Source organism: Tenrec ecaudatus, chromosome 8, assembly GCF_050624435.1.
Source record: "Tenrec ecaudatus isolate mTenEca1 chromosome 8, mTenEca1.hap1, whole genome shotgun sequence".
NCBI lineage: Eukaryota > Metazoa > Chordata > Mammalia > Afrosoricida > Tenrecidae > Tenrec > Tenrec ecaudatus.
The window spans coordinates 99,141,062-99,163,024 of NC_134537.1; the positions used below are offsets into that span (position 1 = coordinate 99,141,062).

At 37.7% G+C, this 21,963-nt stretch overlaps 1 protein-coding gene across 1 annotated transcript in view; it reads right to left on the reverse strand.

Annotated features, from left to right (window-relative positions):
- Positions 1 to 299: 299 nt before the first annotated feature.
- Positions 300 to 21,963, reverse strand: part of LOC142455487 (disintegrin and metalloproteinase domain-containing protein 18-like) — a 159,375-nt gene continuing 137,711 nt past the window's right edge. The window contains exons 16-19 of the mRNA XM_075557220.1: positions 16,065 to 16,183; positions 11,012 to 11,026; positions 4,959 to 5,096; positions 300 to 342 (exon numbers count right to left, since the gene is read on the reverse strand). Of these exons, the coding sequence (XP_075413335.1) occupies positions 300 to 342; positions 4,959 to 5,096; positions 11,012 to 11,026; positions 16,065 to 16,183 (315 nt within the window). The remainder of the gene's footprint in view (positions 343 to 4,958; positions 5,097 to 11,011; positions 11,027 to 16,064; positions 16,184 to 21,963) is intronic.

Consider the following 21,963-nt stretch of genomic DNA (forward strand, 5'->3'; position numbering starts at 1 on the left):
CAGCTGCAGTTTGAAGCTGCAAGGCCTAGACTGTCCACCATGATCGAAGAGGTTACATGGATGCAAAAGAGGGGGAAAGTGTAATTGTTAAGGTGGATGAGCAAGAGTTTGTATTTCTGAAAAAGTCCACCCATATCCTGTGCTGCACATAAGGCACTCCAGAGCCTGCACATTTTAATATCTGAGCTTTATTTTTTTGAAAATTTGAAATTTTTAAAGTCATCAGTGTAGAGTAATGGATTGTAAAACACAATAGCTCCTCTTAAAATAGGCAATTGTTCGGTGAATTTTTGGCAATATTACTTTTCCATATCATAGTTTTCTGGTATAATAGCTGAATTACTGTAGAGAAGGAAAACAGAAAAATAAAATTTCACATTTTCAAAAACAGATATACATGTATCTTTACCATTTGTACTACTGGATTTTTAATTTAAAGCTTAGATCAAACATACAGACATTCACAAATTTAAATATAAAAATTATTTCTTTTATTGTAGATAAGCTTGCTTATCACTAAAATAAAGAGTTCAGATAAAAAGTTAAGAAGAAAATATATGTATGTATATGCATTTATTTATTTTAGTATAGATTTGTAATTTAGGTATCAAAGTTTTACAACTTAAGAACATAGTAAAAATGATAAACTTTAAAATTCTTTAAAATGAAAGTGATACAAGAAAAGTGACAACCAATAAGTTCCAAAACAAAGCTGACCAAATTAAAGGAAAAACACATGACTTAGTAACAATAGTTGAAGACTTGGATAATGGATTTTTAAAAACTAAGCAGATCAGCCAAAATGTAGAAGTCTTGAGCGCTGTAATCTACCAGGCCTGCCAGCTATCTTTAGAACACTCTACCCGACTGCAGAGAAGGTGTATTTTTCACTATGACCGATCTCATGCAAAGCTATAAAACAATTTTAAACAAATTTATATGGATTAAAGCTCACAATTGTATTATCTGAACACAAATGATCAAAATTATATCAATAGCAGAAGGGTAATTTGGAAAGTTAAAAATATGTGGAAATTGAATGAAGATATCAAATCACAAGGGAAAGTTCAATCGATTTTGAGATGAATGAAAATGAGAGTACACACTACTGACTGGATGTACTTAAAGTGGTAGTTAGAAAAAATTTGTATCTCAAACATCCAATTAAAGAAGGAGGATATTAAATCAATAACCTGATTTTCACTTCAAAATACTAAAAGGAAAGAAAAACTAAATCTTAAACTAGTAAAAAGAAGAAAATAATAAAGCTTAGTGATGACATCGAACACAAAATCATGAATTTTAATTAATTCAAAACCAAAACTATAAGAGTCATAAAATAAATAAATTGCAGGTAAAATCATCTCCTTCCAAATACAAGAGTTAAAATTCAAATGACTGACCTTACAAAGGACAAATAATCAAAAACAACTTTTAAGAGAATATTATGACCAAATGTATGACATCAAATTAGATATTTTAGATGAAATAGATATATTCCTAGAAAGATACAAAGTACTGAAACTAAAAAGGAAATTAAAAGCAAATTTGAATGTATCTCTTAAAAGTTAAAAGATCATATAATTTAAAACCAATCTGTAGACAATAGGACATACCCTTCCAGAAGGGTCACAAGGAAGGAATGAGTCAACCAGGGTGCAGTATAGCACTGATGAAACACACAATATCCTCTGGTTCTTTGAGTCTTCCTCACCCCCCACTATCATGACCCCAGTCCTGCCTTTCACTTCTGGCTAGACCAGAGCATGTACAGCACGTACGCTGGTACAGATAAGAGCTCAGGACACACGGATTCCACCTGAGATAAACCCCACTGGAACAGAAATGGGAGTAAAGATACTAGGAAGGTTGTGAGAAGGTGGAGGGAGAAGGGGGGAAAGGGGGAACTGATCGCAATGATCAATGTATAACAACCCCCTACCCCCACCCCCGGGGAGAATGAACAACAGAAATGTGGGTGAAGGGAGACAGCGGTGAGTGTAAAATATGAAAACAATAACAGTTTATAATTTATCAAGAGTGCATGAGGGTGGGATGGGGGTGGGAGGGCAAAAAGAAGCTGATACCAAGGGCTCAAATAAAGAGTATATGTTTATAAAATGATGATGGCAACATATGTACAAATATGTTTGATACAGCTGATGTGTGTATTGTTAAAAGAACTGGAAGAACCCCCAAAAAATAATAAAAAAGAGAATAAACTCGGGAATGAATTATGGATTTAATTACTTATGTTGGAGAAATCAAAAGGGCTTAATGGAAAATTGTAAATATAAGCCAAAAATTAGATAATTCTCTAGGACAATCAGCTTTCAGAACTGATTCAAGAAGAAATAGCATATTTGAAGACTAATAACAAAACATTTAAATAATAATTAATTAAAACTCTTCCCATAAAGAAAAGCCAGAACTAGATGATTTCCTGGTAATATCATATCATTATTTGTTTAATATACATAGGTGTCCATTTTTGCGTTTTAAAAAATTGTGCAAAGAAGCATTTTGTGTTCTTTTGTAAGAAGAATCCATGCATTTGAAGGATGGTGCTGGTGGAGAAATTGAAAGAACAATGAATTGCCAGGAGAATAAACAACTATGCTCTCGACGAAGTACAGCCAGAATGCTCCTCGGAAGTAAGGAGGGCAAGGCTTCATCTCATGTACTTTGGACATATTGTCAGGTGAGTTAGCCCCTTGAGAAGGACATTGTATTTAGTAAGGTCATGTTCGGCCAGTGACGTATAGAAAGGCCCTCACTGGAGTGCATTGACACAGGGGTTGCCAGGGACTCCAGCATAAGAACAGTTGTGCGGATAGCTGATGATGTTTGGTTCTGTTGTTGTACATAAGGACTCTATGCATCAGAACTGACTAGATGGCAACAAACACCACCATTCAGGGAAATTTAGACTTAAAATGAATCCAGCTGCGGTAGTTACATAATCTGTTGTCAATTTGATAGGTAAGAGTGGAGGGGTGGAGTCTAGCCTGTCAATCAAGTCACAGCTTGATGACCTCATTTGAAAGTGCTAAGGAGATAAATAGCTCACTGGAGGCGGGACACATGCAGACACCCTGGGAGACATGCTTGTTGACAAGCCACATTGAGACAGGCTGATGGCAGCCAGAACCTCGGAGCTTGAGGAGCCATGTGGAGACCCACACCAGCACTGAGATGCTTCCACCACCACTGGATCCACAGCACTTTCTACCCACTGGGCTGAGCTCTTCCTGCATTCTGTATCATTGCATGGCTGCGTGAGTCTAAAGAGGAATTTATGGACTAATATCAACATATGGGGCAATATCAGACTCATGGACTTGATCTGGACTGAACTGGGATGTTTTCTCAATGTTCAATTGTTCTCTCTTATACAAGTCGTTCTTATCCACATATGTCTCTGTCTGGATTTATTTCTCTCGTCTACCCAGACTAACACAGCAGCACACTATCATAGTTTATAAGAAGGTCTAATATTTGCTGGTATCCATTTGACAAAACTTCACTTGAATGAGAATAGCTGTGTGTCATGAAGAGATAAGATTGAGAGGACATTTATCTGCAGAGGCCATCTTAAAAAAACAACAACTATGAGATGAATAAAACCATTTAATGAAGAAAAGAAACTCATAATCCAACTGTACCTTACACTAAATACTCATTCAAGGCAGAGGTAATCTTATCCCAGAAGCAAATTAGTATTGCTTAACTCATGACTAGAAATAGAGCATTAGTAAGTATTAAGCCACACCCAAGAAATTACTAGTAACCAGGCAGCATAAATCAGGTGGTCCTGTACTAGGTACAATAGTACCTAGTATAATAAACTTTAAAGCCCTTTATAAAATGAATTGAGACTATATTGCATGATTTAAATGAATAATTTCTACAAGATGAAATAAGGAGATGTTAATTGAGGAGTAAACAAATAAGATTCACAGTAATAAAATTGGAATAATAGTGACTATATCTTCAGAAAAAAATTCACCATTCTATCTCCTTGAGGAAAAAAAAGTAATGTTATAAAAGGCAAATATAGTATACCTTAGCCACACCATAGTTTTTGACAATCATTTCATGAGTATGTGAGACCTGGAAAAAATATTCCAAACAACTGGACTATATAATGATGAACACAGCATCAAGATAGGAGAAAAGCATCTGACACAGCCTTGCTTGCTGAAAGCAAGGAGCATGTGCAACACTTGCTCATAAAAATCAAAGACTACAGCCTTCAGTATGGACTGCAACTCAATCTAAACAAAAACCTTTTCTAAGCCCAAATCCTCACAATCATACCAGAAGATAACATACTAATAAGCAGAGAGAAGAATGAAGATAGCAAAGCTTCCTCTTGCTTGGAGACACAATCAATGTTCCACAGAATCAAATAGCATATTGCACTGGGGAAATCTGCTGCCTAATACCTCTTTAAAGTGTTGTAGAGCAAGGATGTCACTATGAGAACAGGTTTGCCTGATGTAAGCCATGCTGTGTTGTGGTTGTTGTTGTTGTGACGTGCCATTGAGTTGGTTTGGACCAGTGGCAACCTTACGCACAATAGAACGAAATGCTTCCCACTTCTGCGCCGTCCTCACAATTGTCCCTGTGCTTGAGCCCATTGCTGCAGCCACGGTGGCAGTCCATCTCCTGGAGAGCCTTGCTTGTTTTTCTTGTCCCTCTATGAAATATGATGTCCTCCTCCACTGACTGGTATTTCCAGATAACATGTTCAAAGTACGTAAAAGGTAGATTTTCCAGTAGATGGCTGGAAGCAGTAGCTGCAATAATGGCCTCAAACATGACAACCGCTGTGGGGATATTTCAGGATCTGGAAGCATGTATTTTAGTTGGACATAGGGTCTCTCTGAGCCAGAATTGACTCAATGGCATCTAACAACAACATCTAATAAATTAATTTCAAATATTATACTTACCCCTTATTTTCTGCTTCCTTTCTGTTCCTTGATTTTCTCAATTCATTTTGCTTTGTGACCACAACGATGAACATTATTATAAAGGGTAAAAAAATGTAGAAACTCAGAATAAACCAGTTCTGATGTGTACTGTAGTCTCTTTTAATAACAATTATATCTAGTAATAAAACAAATAGAAATTAGTGAGAATATGCTAAGTATTTGAATACATTTACATTTCATTTTATTTAAAGTTAATATGTAATATAATATAGTTAACATGTTCATACATTTACTACAGGTAAGAAAAGAGGGCAGACAAGTTGATAATCCAAAAAGTACAATGATAGTTTTTTTTCATGGATTTTCACTTGTATTTTTATGCATATATATGATTTTTATATTTTATTGTGTTTTGTATATGTGTTTGAATACTGATCACTACATTTAGCTTAATTTATTATCAATATTTGCAAAAGAAATACACTGATATTAATTAAGAAATTTAGAAAACAATATACATCACAATTCACCTTTTCCTTCCATGTCAAGTCAAGCATTTTCTCTCCTTGATGGAAAAATTTTAAAAACACTCATGTATATCCTTTTGATATTTATAATTGATGCATATAAATAAATCTCATCTGGGTCTATACCTGTATCTATATCTACTCATGGATACATAATATATATGATTCGTGTGTGTAAATGTGTGGACGTGCACTTGTGTCCTTTTCATTGACATTCTTAAAGCATATTATATAACCTGTAGTAATTTATTATACCTTTAAAATATTCTAATATTATCAAAGTAGATAAGCACTAGAAAAATTAGCAATACGTATAACCTCTTTTCTTAGTCTCAAAATATGCCTGTTACGATCCAAAAGGCATTTTCAGGACAATTCCTAATCCTTGTCTCCCCAGGTTACACTATTCTGTTTTCCACAATTATTTGTTAGAAACGTACTACATCTTATCCAATATGAGTGTATTCTAACTAATCTAGTTTTGACAAAGCACAACTATTGCAAGTGGGTAACTTTCACACACAAATTTCCTTTGTAACAGTGTAGGAGGTTTACAAATGCAAACTCGAGGGGCTGCTAGCTCAAGAGGAAAACTTTTGTCTTTGTTTGCTCTGGAGAAAGGTCCTTCTCTATTCTGACCTGCTCTGGAGCAATTTTCTTGTGATTTGTCCATCTCTGTTTTATTCATTTGCTTATTTAATCTCTTTTATATCTAAAAGAATGTTAGATATAAATTAGTGTTCCACACAAACCGCCAATCAGACCTGCCCGCATGCTCAGAGGTCTCAGCCCAGAGGTGCCTGCCCCTTCTCTTCACTCCTTGCAGATCCGCCAGCCAGCCCCCTCCCTGGGCCTCCTCCCCCACTCCACCCCGAAACACATGCACACCCACGTGCGGGCATACACACGCACGCAAGCAGAGGTTCCCATCCTGCCACACCACTTCAGGCCTGCCAGACAGTAGATACAAGTCCGGCAAAGTTTCTGCATCTGAGGCATAGAGACCCAAGCCTTTGGGGCTTGTTCACAGCATTCTCACTTCTCCTGGCTCACTCCATCCTACTCTTTGTGTTCCAAGGGGTGGACCTGCACACCAGTCACGGCCCCCCTCCCTCCTGCCTACCAGAGGGAAGTGCCCCTAGCCAGAAACAGACCACCCAATCCCAACCCATCCCCTAAATATTGCTCTCCTGCACTGGGGCCAACACTTTTTACCAGACCGCAATGTGCACAGCTGCAAACAGCCCCTAAGGAGACCTTAAGGTGGCTGGAGCACAAACCATAGGCCAAGGCGAAAGGGAAACCCCAGCAGGACAAAGGTGAAACACAACACCACAAGACAGTTGGCTAAAAGCACCCAGCTGAAACACTAACACCAACCTCCCAAAGAGACATCCCAGGGCTGTGAGACACCCAGGAAAATGGCACCTAGTTCCAATAAATCGAAAATAAAAACAAACAAACAGCAAGCTGCTTCCACAGTTTCAACAAGAAAAGAGAAACAAAATCCAATGCCAGAGGACCACCTGGACCTAGCAGCATTCCTTGACAAGGCAGAGGTTGACCTCCCACTCCTATTTAACATCATGCTGAAGGTTTTGTCTAACAACATAATGCAAAGAAAGGACATCAACTGTATTCATCTGGGGAAGGAAGAAGTGAAACTATTGTTATTCGCAGATGATATGATATTATATATGGAAAATCCTAAAAGTTCCATGAGAGAGATACTGGAAGCAATATAGGAATATGGCAGAATATTAGGTTACAAGATCAACAAACAGAAGCCTATCGCACTACTGTGCACATCAGAGAAGGACACAGAAAAGACAGGATCAAAAAGGGGATACCCTTCACAATAACCAAACATAAATTTAAATATCTAGGGATATATCTGACCCAAAAAACAAAAGATCTGTAGGAGGAAAACTACAAAAACTGGTAAAAGAAAACAAGGGTGACCTCAACAAATGGAAGGAGATCCCATGCTCGTGGATCAGTAGACTCAATATTATAAAGATGTCAATTCTACCCAAGGCACTATATAAGTCCAATGCTATCCCGATCCAAATTCTAGTATCTTTGTTCAAAGAGTTGGAAAAACAGATGACCAACTTCATATGGAGAGGGACAAAACTGAGAATTAGCAGAGAATTCCTCAAGAAGAAGGACAAAGTTGGAGGGCTTGCTTTACCTGCCTTTGGCACCTACTATACAGTCACAGTGGTCAAAACAGCATGATACTGGTATAATGATAAATATTCAGACCAACGGAAAAGGATTGAAAACACAGAAATAAAATCATTAGAATACAGACAACTGATCTTTGATAAAGGGTCCAAAAATATCAAATGGGAAGCGAAAGCCCTCTTAAACTTGTGGTGCTGGAAAAAATGGATACGTAGCTGCAGGAAAATGCAGCAAGACCCTTACCTCACTCCATACGCAAGAATAAACTCAAGGTGGATCACTGGCCTTGAGGTAAAACCCCAAATGATTAGGGCCATTAATAGGGAATTGGGACAAATCTGAGAACTTTGGCACAGGGATTACATAGGCTATCAGAAATCAGGAAGGACACCAACATAGAGGAGGCACAAATTGACCAGTGGGACATGCTAAAGATAAAACACTTGTGTACATTGAAAGAACTCGCCAAGAGAGTAATAAGAGAGACCACAGAATGGGAAAACATCTTTAACAATGACACATCAGACAAAGGTCTTATTACTGAAATCTACAATACACTGCTAACCTATAGCAAGAAAAAACAACAACAACAATTGTCCACTCAGGAGGTAGGCAAAGGACCTATCTGAGCAGGAGTTTCTCAAGAGCAGAAATCCAAATGGCCAATAAATATATGAGAAAATGTTCCATATCTTTAGCCATAAGAGAAATGCACATTGAAACAACTATGAGATACCAAATAGCACCCTCAAATGTAGCCCAATGCAAGAAATCAGAAAGTAACAAGTATTGGAGGGGATGCGGAGAGATAGGAACTCTCGTCCACTGCTGGTGGACCTGTAGGTATGTACAGCCATTATGGAAATCGATTTGGGGATATCTAAAGCAGTTGGAAATTGAGCTACCATATGATCCATCAATCCCCCTACTGGGCATATACCCAGAAGAGACAAAAAACAAACCACAGCCAGACCTCTGTGCCCCAATGTTCATCGCGGCACAGTTCACAATTGCAAGGAATTGGGAACAGCCCAGATTTCCATCAAGAGAGGAATGGATTAAGAAACTCTGGTACATACATACAACGGAGTATTACACAACCCTAAAAAGCAGTGATGAATGCATGAAGTACATCGCTGCATGGGAAGAACTGGAGGAAATTAGGCGAAGTGAGTCTGCTGAGGTAAGCTCAGAAAATTCAAAAGGGGCATAGGGAAGAAGATACTGTATACATACGTCCCTAGGGTGAGGTCCAGGGAATACTGCATGGGCCAGACTAAACAGGGATACATATGGTAGCCCATTAAAAGGGAGGGAGGAAAAAGATATGGGCAGCTGGGGGAACAGGGCACTAACCCACACAGGGGAAGGGTGTTGATGTGTCTCCACAGGGAAAGAGGGACCAGACTGCAACCCAGAGCACAAAGACAAGAACACAACACACTGACAGGGAACCAATAGAGAGGCCTGAGAGGCCAGCCCCATTGCCAACTAAGTGGACAGCACCATCATCCTCCCAAGAAGAATTCACTGCAGAGGACAGCATTGAAGCTACAGCTCAAGAAGAGGGACTGGTCCGGTCAGAGCACACAGTGGCCAACTAGGGGAGATAGCGGGGCAAAAAAAAGTGAAGCAAATCCCAGCTCACCAAGCCCTGAGGACAATGTTCCTGCTCAGAACAGTAATGCACAGAGACGCCCACAGGGCCGGTCTCACCATGGGACACGGCATTCCTCACTGACCCATAGCACCATTGAGGACAACACTAGAGACACACGGCAAGAACTGTGCCTGCCATGAACACACTACACCAAAGCCAGCAGAGCAGTGGGGCGGGGGGTGGGGGAGCAGAGCAATGAAATCCCCAGGGATAGAGGCAGTGCCAGGGCGTGGCACCCCTCAGACTCAACTGGAAAGCACCTGTGAAGAAAAACAAACAGACCCTGAACTATTTATACGTTTGTGTGTGTGGTGTTGTTGTTGTTGTAGCTATTGTTTTACTTTCTGTTGTTGCTTTGTTGTACTCAGTCTTGTCATGCTACATAGCTTGTCTACCTGGAAGGGAGAGGCAGAATAGACAAGCCAGAAGAGAGAACAACGGGATGACAGTTCCGGGGGGACATGGGAGTAGGGGAGGCAGGGGAAAGGAAGAGGGTGTTAACAAGCCCAGGGACAAGGGAACAACAAGTACCAAAATCATTGTCAAGGAGGGTGTGGGTGGCCTGGCAGGGCTGGATCAAGGGCAATGTAACTGAGAGAAATTCCTAAAACCCAATGAAGGCAGAACATGATAGTGGGACAAGAGGAAAGTACAAAGAAATCGAGGAAAGAACTGGGAAGCAAAGGGTAGTCATGGAGATTTAAATACAGGCATATAAAGATGTAAATATATTTATATATGATGAGGAGTAAATCGATCTATGTACATATATTTATAGGTTGAGTATTAAGAAAACAGATGGATAGTGGGCCCCTGCACAAGTACTTCCTCAACACAAGAGTACTTTGCTTTAACAATTTGGCAGTCTGAGATGTTCACCTTCCTGGAACAATTGCTGAAGACAATGGGTACACACGCAAATGTGGTGAAGAAAGCTCATGGTGCCTGGCTACCAAAAGATATAGCACCTGAAATCTTAAAGATCTGAAGTTAAACAAGCAGCTATATAGCAGAGAGACAGCAAAACCCACATGGAAAAAGCGCACCAGCCTGTCCCAACTCGATAGCCGAGGACAAAGTGGGTGCATAAGCAAATGTGGTGAACAAAGCGGATGGTGCCTGGCTATCAAATGATGTAGCGTCTGGGATCTTAAAGACTTGAAGATAAACAGGCAGCCATCTAGCTAAGAAACAACAAAGCCCACATGGAATAAGCACACCAGCCTACCCCGACACGCATGCTGAAGAACAAGCGGGTGCATAGGCAAATGCGATGAAGAAAGCTGACGGTGCCTGGCTGTCAAGATATATAGAATCTGGGGTCCTATAGGCTGGAAGATAAACAAGGGGCCATGTAACTGAGAAACCACAAAGTCCACATGGAAGAGCCACACCAGCCTGTGATATCACAAGGCCTCGAAAGGATCAGGTATCAGCATCAAAGACCAAAAAATAAAAATAAATCATAGCATTGTGAATGAGGGGGAGTACGGAGTGGTAACCCAGGGTCCATCCATGGGAAATTGGACATCCCCTTGCAGAAGGGCTGTGGGGAAGATATGAGTCAGTCGGGGTGCAGTGTAGCAACAATGAAATATACAATTTTCATCTAGTTCTTGAATGCTTCCACCCACCCCCCACTATCATGATCCCAATTCTACCTTACATGTCAGGCTTGACTGGAGGATGTACACTGGCACAGATAGAAACTGGGAATACAGGGAATACAGGACAGAAGAACCCCTCAGGACCAGTGGTGAGAGTGGCGATATCAGGAGGGTGGAGGGATGATGAGGGAAAAAGAGGGAACCGATTACAAGGTCTACATATAACCTCCTCCCTAGGGGATGGATAGCAGAGAAGTGGGTGAGGGAGACGTAGGACAATGTAAGATATGACAAAAATAATAATAATTTATAAATTATCAAGGGTTCAGGAGGGAGGGGCAGTGAGTGGGGAGGGGGAAAATGAAGAGCTGATACCAAGGGCTCAAGTAGAAAGCAGGTGTTTTGAGAATGATGATGGCAACTTATGTACAAATGTGCTGGATACAATTGATGCATGTATAGATTGTGATAAGAGTTGTATGAACCCCTAATAAAATGATTTTAAGAAATATTTTTTTACTCAAACTACACAATACAAAATAATTTTGCCTCATTAACATAAAAAGAACCCATTCCAAAATGTTATTATAATCGTCTATGTTTAATTATCTATATTTCTATTACTATTTAGTTGAAAGAATTTTCTAGATTGTACATACTCATGTAACAGCATTAACTCCAGGAAATGTAACATTATCAGAATCCCAGAAGCCACCAATTTTCTTTCTTCATTATGATAATTGCTCCTTTTGTTAATAACAGTCTAGAACATTTTTGGAGGATTTTGCACAATAGAAATAAAATCACACTCTATATGCTCATTTCTGTCTCATTTCTCTATGAATCAGACAGACTCAATTGAACCTAACAAGTACAACAAGCACTTTATGGCATGTATAATTACTGCTTCACTTTGGTATTGTCCTTCTTGCATACACTGTAACACAAACACTTTAGTTGCATGTGATTTTCCAATTGTCTATATACCCATAGACAATAATATTTACAATTTTAGTTTTGACTTCTTATGATTACTTTCTCTGTTTTAATATAAATTGTTTTTATATTTTTCTTTCATAAATAAATGTGTTCACTATTAAAACAAATTATGAATTTTTAGATATTGTTAAAATATCATTAAATAAATAGCTTTATTTGGTAAGTTATGGCAAACTGTCCATATGAAAGGGGTGGAATTTGAAATGGTTTGTTATTTGTATATATGTATTAAAACTACCACTAGAACCGAAATAAATATGCCATTGGCTACAAAACATTACATTTCTTTCCTCCAATCCTGCCATGCTACGACTTCCCCATAGAGCCAATTACTGATCTACATTGTCATTATAAATTAGTTTTCATTTCCTAAAGTGTACTATTCACCATTTGTATGTCAGTCTATCACTTTGTTCTGACTTGTGCGTTGCTGTGATGCTAGAAGCTGTGCCCCTGGTATTTCAAAGACCAGCAGGGTCACCCAAATTGAACAGGCTTCAGTGGGGATTCCAGACTAAGAACAGACTTCAATGAAGGATTTGGCTCCCTCCCCATTCAAATGAAAGACCCACTGAAAACCGTATACTTGGCTTTGAAACATTATAAGATGCTGAAGGCCTAAGGAATGGAAGAAGAACATTGTCAGAGATAGTTGGGGAGGATTGGCCTCACAGGCCTGAGGGCACTCAAATTGTGACTGAAGAGGAGCTGATTTCTCTGAGTGGAATCAACCATGCTGACAAGAGGGGGGATAAAGCCTGCTGACGGGGCATGAGTCAAGGTGATGAGAACCAGATGCAAAATCTGCTGAGGATTGGAACTTGCTATGTGCGAAGCATGAGTCTAGGAAAACTTAGGAGTGATGAAAAATGAAATGGAACAATCCTAGACATTGTGATCTGAAATGCACTGGTATTGGCCATTTTGAATCTGAAAATCATAAGATTTACTATGCCAGGAATAACACAACTAAGAAGAAGGCATGGAAATCATTGTCAAAAATGACATTGCAAAACCCATGGTGAAGTAAAATGAATGTTGTGTGTGATAGGATCGTATTTATCTACCTTCAAGGAAATCTTGTCCCATACAACTGGTATTCAAATTTATGCCCCAACCATAAAAGCTAATGAGGAAGAAATTGAAGAATCCTAGCAATGGCTTCCATCAGATGTTTATCAAGCATGCAATCCAGATGCACTGAAATAGTTGGTGATTGGAATGAAAAAATTGGAAACAAAGAAGAAGGAACAATAGTAGGAAAATGTGAACTTGGTGATAGAAATGAAGCTGGACATCGCATAATAGACTTTTTCATAGCAAATTCCTTTTTTCAGCAAAATAAAACAGACTATACACCTGGGCTTCTCCATCAGAATACACTGGCATCCAATTATCTACATCTGTGGGAAAAAAATACAATGGGAAAGCTCAACATCAGAAGCTTAAAATAAGCCCAGAAGTTAGCAGTGGAACAGGCCATCAGCTGACCCTATGTAAGTTCAGGAAGAACCTGAAAAAAGTAAAGCAAGTCCACAAGAGCCAATATGACATTGAGTCGTTCCCAGCTGAATTTTGAGAACATCTCAAGAAGAGATCTGATGCATTAGACATTAATGACAGAAGGCCTGATGATCTGTGGGAGGACATCTTTCATGAAGAAAGCAAAAGGTCATTAAAAATAAGTAAAATATCCATGTGGAGATCAGAAGAGACTCTAAAACATGTTCTTAATCATAAGTAGCTAAAGCTAAAAGACGAAAGGATGAAGTCGAGGAGCTGAATAGAAAAGTTCAAAGGAAGCTCAAGTAGTCAAGCCAAATATTGTATTGAAATATGCAAGGATATAGAATTAGAAAATCAAAAGGGAAGAATGTGCTCAGTATATGTGAAACTGAAAGAACTCAAGAAAAAAAATTTAAGCCTCGAGTTGCAACATTGAAAGATTCTATGGGCAAAATATTGAATGACTCAGGAAGCATCAATGGAAGATGGACGCAATACATGGAGTCATGGCGCCAGAAAGACATGGCCAGCGTTCCACCATTTCATGAGGTAGCAGATGAGCCAAAGCAATGGTGCTGAAGGAAGAAGTTCAAGCTGCACTGAAAGCACTAGCCACAAACAAGGCGCCAGGAATTGATGGAACACCAATTGATATGTGTCAACACGCTGATCAAACACTGTTAGCATTCACTTGTCTGTGCCAGGAAATTGGGAAGGCAGCTACTTAGCCAACTGACTCTAAGAGATCCATATTTATGAACATTTCAAGGAAAGGCAACCCAATAGAATCCTCAAACAATAGAATATTGATATTGCACACAAAGTACAATTTTGCTGAAGATCGTCCAACAATGATTGCAACAGCACACTGACAAGAGGTTCAGTCTGGATTCCGAAGAGGATGTGGGACCAGGGATATTGCTGATGTCAGATGGATCTTGGCTCAAAGCAGAGAATACCAGAAAGATATTCATTTGCATTTCGTTGAATATGAAAAGATGATATGGACCACCATGACCTTGAAAAGAATGAGAATTCCAGAACACTTCATTGAACTCATTCAGAACTTGTACATGGATCAACAGACAGCTGTTTGACAGGACAGGGGAAAGGGGCTGGTTTATAATCAGGAAAGGTGCTTCTCCAGGTTGTATCCTCTCACCATTCTTTTTCAATCTGGATGTTAAGAAAATCATCAGAGAAGCTGGATGAAATGAAGAGTGTGGCACCAGGCTTGGAGGAAGGTTTACTAACAACCTGCAATGTGCAGACGACACAACCTTGCTTACTGAAAGTGAGGAGGAATTGAAATACTTGTTGATGACGATCAAGAATTGTAGCCTTTAGTATGGATTACTATTTACTGAAAGAAAACCAAAATCCTCACCACTGGATCAATAGGTAACATCATGATTAATGGAGAAACGGTTGAAATTGTCAAGGATTTTGTCTTGCTGGGATCCACCATCAATGTTCACTGATGCAGCATTCAAGGTATCAAAAGATGCGTTGCATTAGGTAAACCAGAAGACCTTTTTAGAGTATTGAAAAGCAAGGATGTGACTTTAAAGACTAAGGTACACCTGCCCCAAGCCATGGTGTTTTATGCAAATTGGACATTGAATAAGGAAGACTACAGAAAAATGGATGCATTTGAATTGTGGTGCTAGAGAAGAATATCAAAAGTACCATAGACTGCTAAAAGGACCACCAAGTCTGCCTTGGAAGAAGCAAGGCCAAAGTGTTCCTTGTAGGCAAAGCTTAAATACTTTGGAATTATTGTCAGGAGAGACCAGTCCCTGGAGGAGGGCATAATGCTTGGTAAAATGGAGGGGCAGTGAAAATAAGAAGCCCTCAATGAGATGGATGTTCACCATGGCTGCACAGTGGTCTCAGGCATAGGAACAATTGTGAGGATGGTGCAGGGTCAGGCCGGTTTTCGTTTGTTGTGCCCAGGGTCCCTATGTGTCAGAATGAATTAAATGACACCTAAAAAAAATGGATTCGTAAGGACTGTGTATCTATTTTTCTTTATTGTCTTTCACTCAGTTTTCCTTTTGATATTTATGTATCTTAGTACATATAATTATATACATTTTCTTTTCATTAGTAATTAACATTCCATTGTATGAATATACCATAGTTTTCTTAATCCAACATATGACTTATAGTAGCTGTTTACAGATTTTTTTACATCCTATTATACGAGCCTTCATTTATATAAACATGAAAAAATAAAAATATATACTTCATACCTCAAATAGTGGATTTAACTATTGTTTCACAACAAATATATATACTAGAAGTTTGCCATATGTTTTAAAAGTTTAATTCAGAATGAGTAATTTTTCCTACATTAGATATTTAAGTGAACACATATTATTTGCTTATTCATTCATTTAAATATCTTTTTTATGACATCTATTGAGAATTTACCAATCTAAGTAAATTGATGAAATCTTCATGTCTGTGAAAACATTACAAATGTTGAATCATATTAAATAAGCCCACTACAAGTCTTAAAAACAGCTCTGTGAATATAGCAGGGGATCTTTAAAGATTTCTCTCACCAGCATATCTATTTTATCTTCTCCATATGAAAAAATATTTCCTTTTGATTACTTTTTTATTCTACTCACCAGTTCTCTGAACATTTCCATCATCAATACTTCCCCCTGGTGAATCACTCTGGAATTCACAATCTGGAGGCTTATAGCCTGGAAAGCATTGACAATTCCCAACATTATTACAGACCTAAAGGGAAAAAAATCATATAATCATCAGAATATTATTAATACCAAATTTCAAGTTAGTCATTAAGTATGCCATAAAAATATAACTATCATAGTGCAGATTTAATTTTTTACTTTAAATTATTACATCTAATAATAAGTGAAATATGTTAGAAACAGAATAGCATTTTTTAAGAACAAAACAACGTGAATGGCAAATACATTGCTTGTATGAATGTATGTATAGTCACTCGAAATTGAAGGTTTTCATTAGTATTTTGTCATCCTCACACAATTTTCTCAATCCAGATATTGATAAGGTTATAACTATTACATTGAACTCATTGGGATAGAATGTTTTCACAAATAGTCTCTCAGTATTTGTGAAAATACTTCTCCCTGATTTTAGGTTAATACTTCCACATCTCTGGTTTTATTTTCCTTACAAAATATTTCAATAAAATAATTGTCAATTAACTAAGTCACTTTTTTATTTTTTAAAGATCATTTTATTGGGGGCTCTTACTGCTCTCCTAACAGTCCATACATCGGCAGTATCGAGCACATTTGTACATATGTTGCCATAATCATTTACTTTCCATGTGAGCCCTTTGTATCAAATCCCATTTATTCCCCACCCTACCACCCTCGTAAACCCTTGATAAATTATAAATTATTATTATTTTCATCTCTTACTGACAGCTCTCTCCCTTCACCCATATTTCTGTTGCTCAACCTCCTGGGTGTGGGTGTGTCTGTGTGTGTGCATCGTTCATTGTAATGCTTCCCCCTTCTTTCCCTCCTACCCCACCTTCCTCCTACCCTCCTGCTATGCTGCTCCAAGTCCTGTTCCTCAGGGGTTTACCTGACCTGGATGCCATGTGTCCGGAGCTCTTATCTGTACCAGAATACATGCTCCAATCTCGTCAGAACTGAATGGCAGGACTGCGGTCATGATAGTGGTGGTGGGGGGGGGGGGTGAGAAGCAGAGAAATATTGTGTTTCATCGGTCCTGTACTACACTCTGGTTGACTCTCCATTCCTTGTGACCCTGACCAGACTACTTTTAACTCTTATCTTAGTCTTTTGTATCATTTGATACTATTGATCAGTCACTGGTATTTAATTTTGTAGTGAATATTTTTCAAAGGTAACATAACATGTGGAACAGTAAACAGTGAAAATGTCAATAAAATAAAACTTGATAGGCTTGCTTTTCTAACCTTTGCAATCTGAATTATTGCCATATTATTTGTTCCTTTACATTTCAATCTTTTTATACAAGCAATTGCTATAGATTTGACTCATGGCATCCATGTGCATGACGCAATCCAAATGAATTCCTAGGGGGTTTGAGGGCTGGTTTTTCAGAAGTAGATCCACCCTGTCTTCTTTAGAGGTGCCTCTGGATAGAAACCAGCCTCCAACTTTTCACGTTAACAACAGAATGCATAACTGTTTGTACAACCCAGATACGCCTGTACATCAAAACTTTAATCTTATTTTTTTATTTTAAAGTAAATCAAATATATATGTATATGTTTATATATGAAATATTCAAGCAATGAAAGTCATAGTCCTTTTCCACTGACTTAGCCCACTCCTCACTGCTAAGCGCTTCTATGTTTCATTCATCTTAACTCAATGATAAACACACAGACTTATATACATTCATGGGATTCTAGCCCACCAAATAGCATTAGTAAATATCATACCATGACATATAACTCTGAAAATATAGAACTGACACAGTTTTAAAATGTTTGTAATATTCAGTAGTTGAGTGTTTATTCCATTTATCCATATTCTGCTATATAAAACTTTTTAAAATTTAAAACTCATCCTACAGGTCAAAGCAAATATTAATAATATGAGTTTTATTTATAGTCTTGCATTTTGTGCAGGGATGTACTCTCTTGTGTATTTATAACTCTATAATTGAACATTTAATATACTTCTAATAATTTGTGTGTGTGTGTGTGTGTCTGTGTGTGTGGTAATCCATATCAGTGCACACGAGATAGAGGAAACTAAGTATCTTCCAATATTGCCTCCTTAAGCTCCTTAAGCTGAAGGGCAGAAAGAATTTATAGAAATCTTCACCATGAGGTAAAGGACTTGAAGAATTTCAGGATTTTTTTTCCAGCTAAGCAGATTTATTTTTTTATATTTATTAGTGTCAGAGCTAGCATTTCTCTGATTTTCAATTTTATTTTTATAGTTTTATTGACAAATGATGCTCACACCATACATTCCAATGGTTTAAATATATTTCAAAGAATTACGCAATCATCACCACAATTAATTTTAGAATATTTTCTTCAGTCTTGTATTTGTTAAAATTAGCTCCCCATTTGCCATGCGCCCCCCCCCCCAGCCTTACTAGTCATAACCCTAAGAAACTACTAATCCAACTGTCTTGATAAATTTGCCTTCCTGGCTTTCTATCATGAAAGATACACAATCGGCCCCCACAATTATTACAAGTAAAATACAGAAAGCTTTCAATCTAAAACAATGCAGGAAATAATAACTATTAGAACACATTTAAAATAGGTCCAAAAGATGAACAAATGATAAAGTGTTGAATTTTAACCTAACAATGTCATTCTCAATCCACTTTCCAGAGCACTCTGTCTGATAGCAGGCTTTTCATATGCAGATGGGATTCTCTGGAGGGTTTTTTCCTAGTAGGGAAATTCTCAATGAATTTTAAAACTTCCTTGTCATTTATAGTCCTGTGCTAACCAGATGCTCAGAATGTAAACTCTGGTACTATTACCCCCTCTGTTGGGGGATTGTATAACTTACATCCTCGGATCACATAAACTAGTACGCTTCTTCCATATGGACTTATCTATTACCTAGCTTCCTTAGACCTTATGACCCCGGATGCTATTCTTTCTGATAGTCAGCTCCCATAGGCTTGCTTCACTCAACTTTGCTATAGCACTGTGTCGTTCGTGATCGCTTCATGAGGGCAAATATTGAGTAGGGTCAAACCATGAGAACAAGTTGTTCTTAGATTAGGGTTTACACTTCATCATGGGAGGCTTCACTACAACAGGGCTCAGTGTCCCATGTTGTAGAGAGTGGGAGAAGATCAAGAAACCACTCCCATAGACTCATGTTTCACGGACATGTAAATCAACAGACACTTCCACAGGCGGTGGTACCTTTATGGGAATTCAAATCCAGAGGGAGGGGCAGAAATCTCTGTCAAAGGAGCCGATTTCACTTCTCTTGGTGTGTAAACCAACCTGACATTGTGAGATAGCTTAACATCATTTATATGGATGCCTATTGGGAGACTGCACCCTGCATTATGTTCCTCATCAGGCACTGAGGACCAAGTTTCTATCCAGCACTTGGAGGCCCAGATCATTTGCTTAGACATCTGGGCCTTCAGACTTCTTCCTTCCTAAGTGAACAACATCCTTCACAGGCAACAGTAGAAGGATCCAATTTGCACACTCCAGTAAGAGAACTAGACTTTACCTTAAACACCCACCTCTAGCAAATTAAAGGAACTGAAATACCCCATTGAACTTAAGACTGAAAACACCCTAGTGTAAGAGGAAGCAGATGTCCACTTCCCAAGGTTATGGAGTTAGACGTCATTGGACTATGTTTCAAACATCTTGCCTGAGGGTGTCCAATAATTATAAACCTAAGACTACCATATATTTACTATTTTCATACTTCCATTGCTTTAGTATGGCATGTCCAATAGACAAAATTCTACCTTACTAAATGGGTGTATTGAAATTGTCCTTATCTCCATCATCATTGTTTGCATAGATAGTGTCCAGTCCCTTGAGTAACAATCTTTATAAATCAGTAATCTATGGATTTTAGTCTAAAAGCTGACCTATAAATGTATCCTTTGGTTTTCTAAGTAGTGTTTTAAATTCTACACCATTGACTCAACATCTATCAATAGATAACCAAAATTATCACATGTGATGTTGACTAACAATATAAGTAAAAGATGGTCAAAGAAGAGCTAATAGCCAAATAAATACTGTGATACACCTTTCAAATGAAGAAAGATTAAATATTTCAGACTAGAAGTGTAAAGTGTTTTCCTGACAAGAAAAAGAAAATAGACCTTAGACATTTGCTGGTAATGTTCCCATGCTTAAAAAAAATAGAAAAAAAAAAGAAGGAAAAATAATGCTATAACTCTGTGTACTAATAATCTGAAATTAGCATTAAATTTCTCCCTGATGAGCTTGAAAGCCAGAGATGTTTGTTCTATATCAGGCTTTCTATTACTTTCCATTGTTCTATATATATAATTTGCAGAAATATGGTTGTATTTTCATTCCCCACCCTTAATAAAAGTTAAAAAGAAATTTTCTGTAGCATATAAAATATAATTATATTACAGTTTCCAATATAATATAACATTTTAAAAGAGATAACATTATGTAAAATATTCCATACATTTTAGGACCCAAACTTTCAAAATTGCAAGATAAAATCCGCAATTTAGAAGGGAAGCGGGAGGTGTGTTAGTCTGGCTTTTGACACAAATTCATAGACACTCATGTGTATAAGAAAGAGCTTTATATAAAAAAGCAGTTGTAGATTGAGAAAATATCCCAGCCCAGTCCAGATCAAGTCCATAAATCCTTATTAGCCCATTTTTCTGATATTAGTCCATAAATTCCTCTTTAGACTCATGCAGCACATGCAGTGATGCCTAATGCAGGAAGATCACAGACCAGTGGGTAGAAAGTCAGGTGAATCCAGTGAAGGTGGAAGCATTTCGACACTGGTGCAGATCTGTCTTAACAGCAGGAAAGGGAAAGCAGAGACAGTTGATCCGGTCTCCTTCAAGCCTCCAAATGAGGTCATCAAGCTAAGACTTGATTGACAGGCTAGACTCAACCCATTGGCTCAAGTTGACAGGACTTATGTAACTGCGACACAGGGGTATCACGATTTAATTATATATACAGTGATACATAATTAAAAAATACTTTAGCTCTGGGATAAAGGAATAAAAATATATTCAAATGCATCAATTGTTAAAAATAAATGGTGAAAATACATAAGTAAAATGAATATAGGATTGCCTTTATATTAGGATAAAGCAGTGAAAGTCAAGTATTTAAAACTATTCATCAAAGAAATGAAATAAGTAACTATAATGTAAGATGCAAGAAACACGGTAAACATATTTACTAATAAAGGCAAAAACAACAGTAATTGGGCTGCATTCTGAAAAAGAGGAGGTAGACCAATATAAATGCTTGTATAGGCATATACAAACAAAAAAGCAAGAAAACTGACATAACACAATTCAAAATTATGTCAGATACATAATTCTTAGAAATGTAAGCTCTAAAATAAGAAAAGTTAAATTTTCAGGTACATATTAAAATTAGAAAATATATTTTAAAATGTGGATAGAATGAGGAGATATTTAAAGAAAATATAAATTAACTACATAAGGAAAACATCATAAACTTTGGGAAATATGAGAAGACTAGGTAGTATCTAAATACTACAAAACACCAGGTATATAATTAGTGACAGTTTTGTAAAACTTTTGGGGATCTTCCCTATTCCACTTACACAAATATTTTCGGTGGGACTAACTGCAAGTCTGCAGTGTACTACCAATCATTAGTCCATCTAATTAGTTCCATGGAATGTTTTGTTGTATTGGATATGTTTCAAGCCAAATACATGACCGACCACTGATCAATAAAAAGGTCAAATTTTTAACTAAAAAAAAACACAACTTTGGGGGAACAAATATTTCTACAGCATTTAACCTTGTCAAGGTCT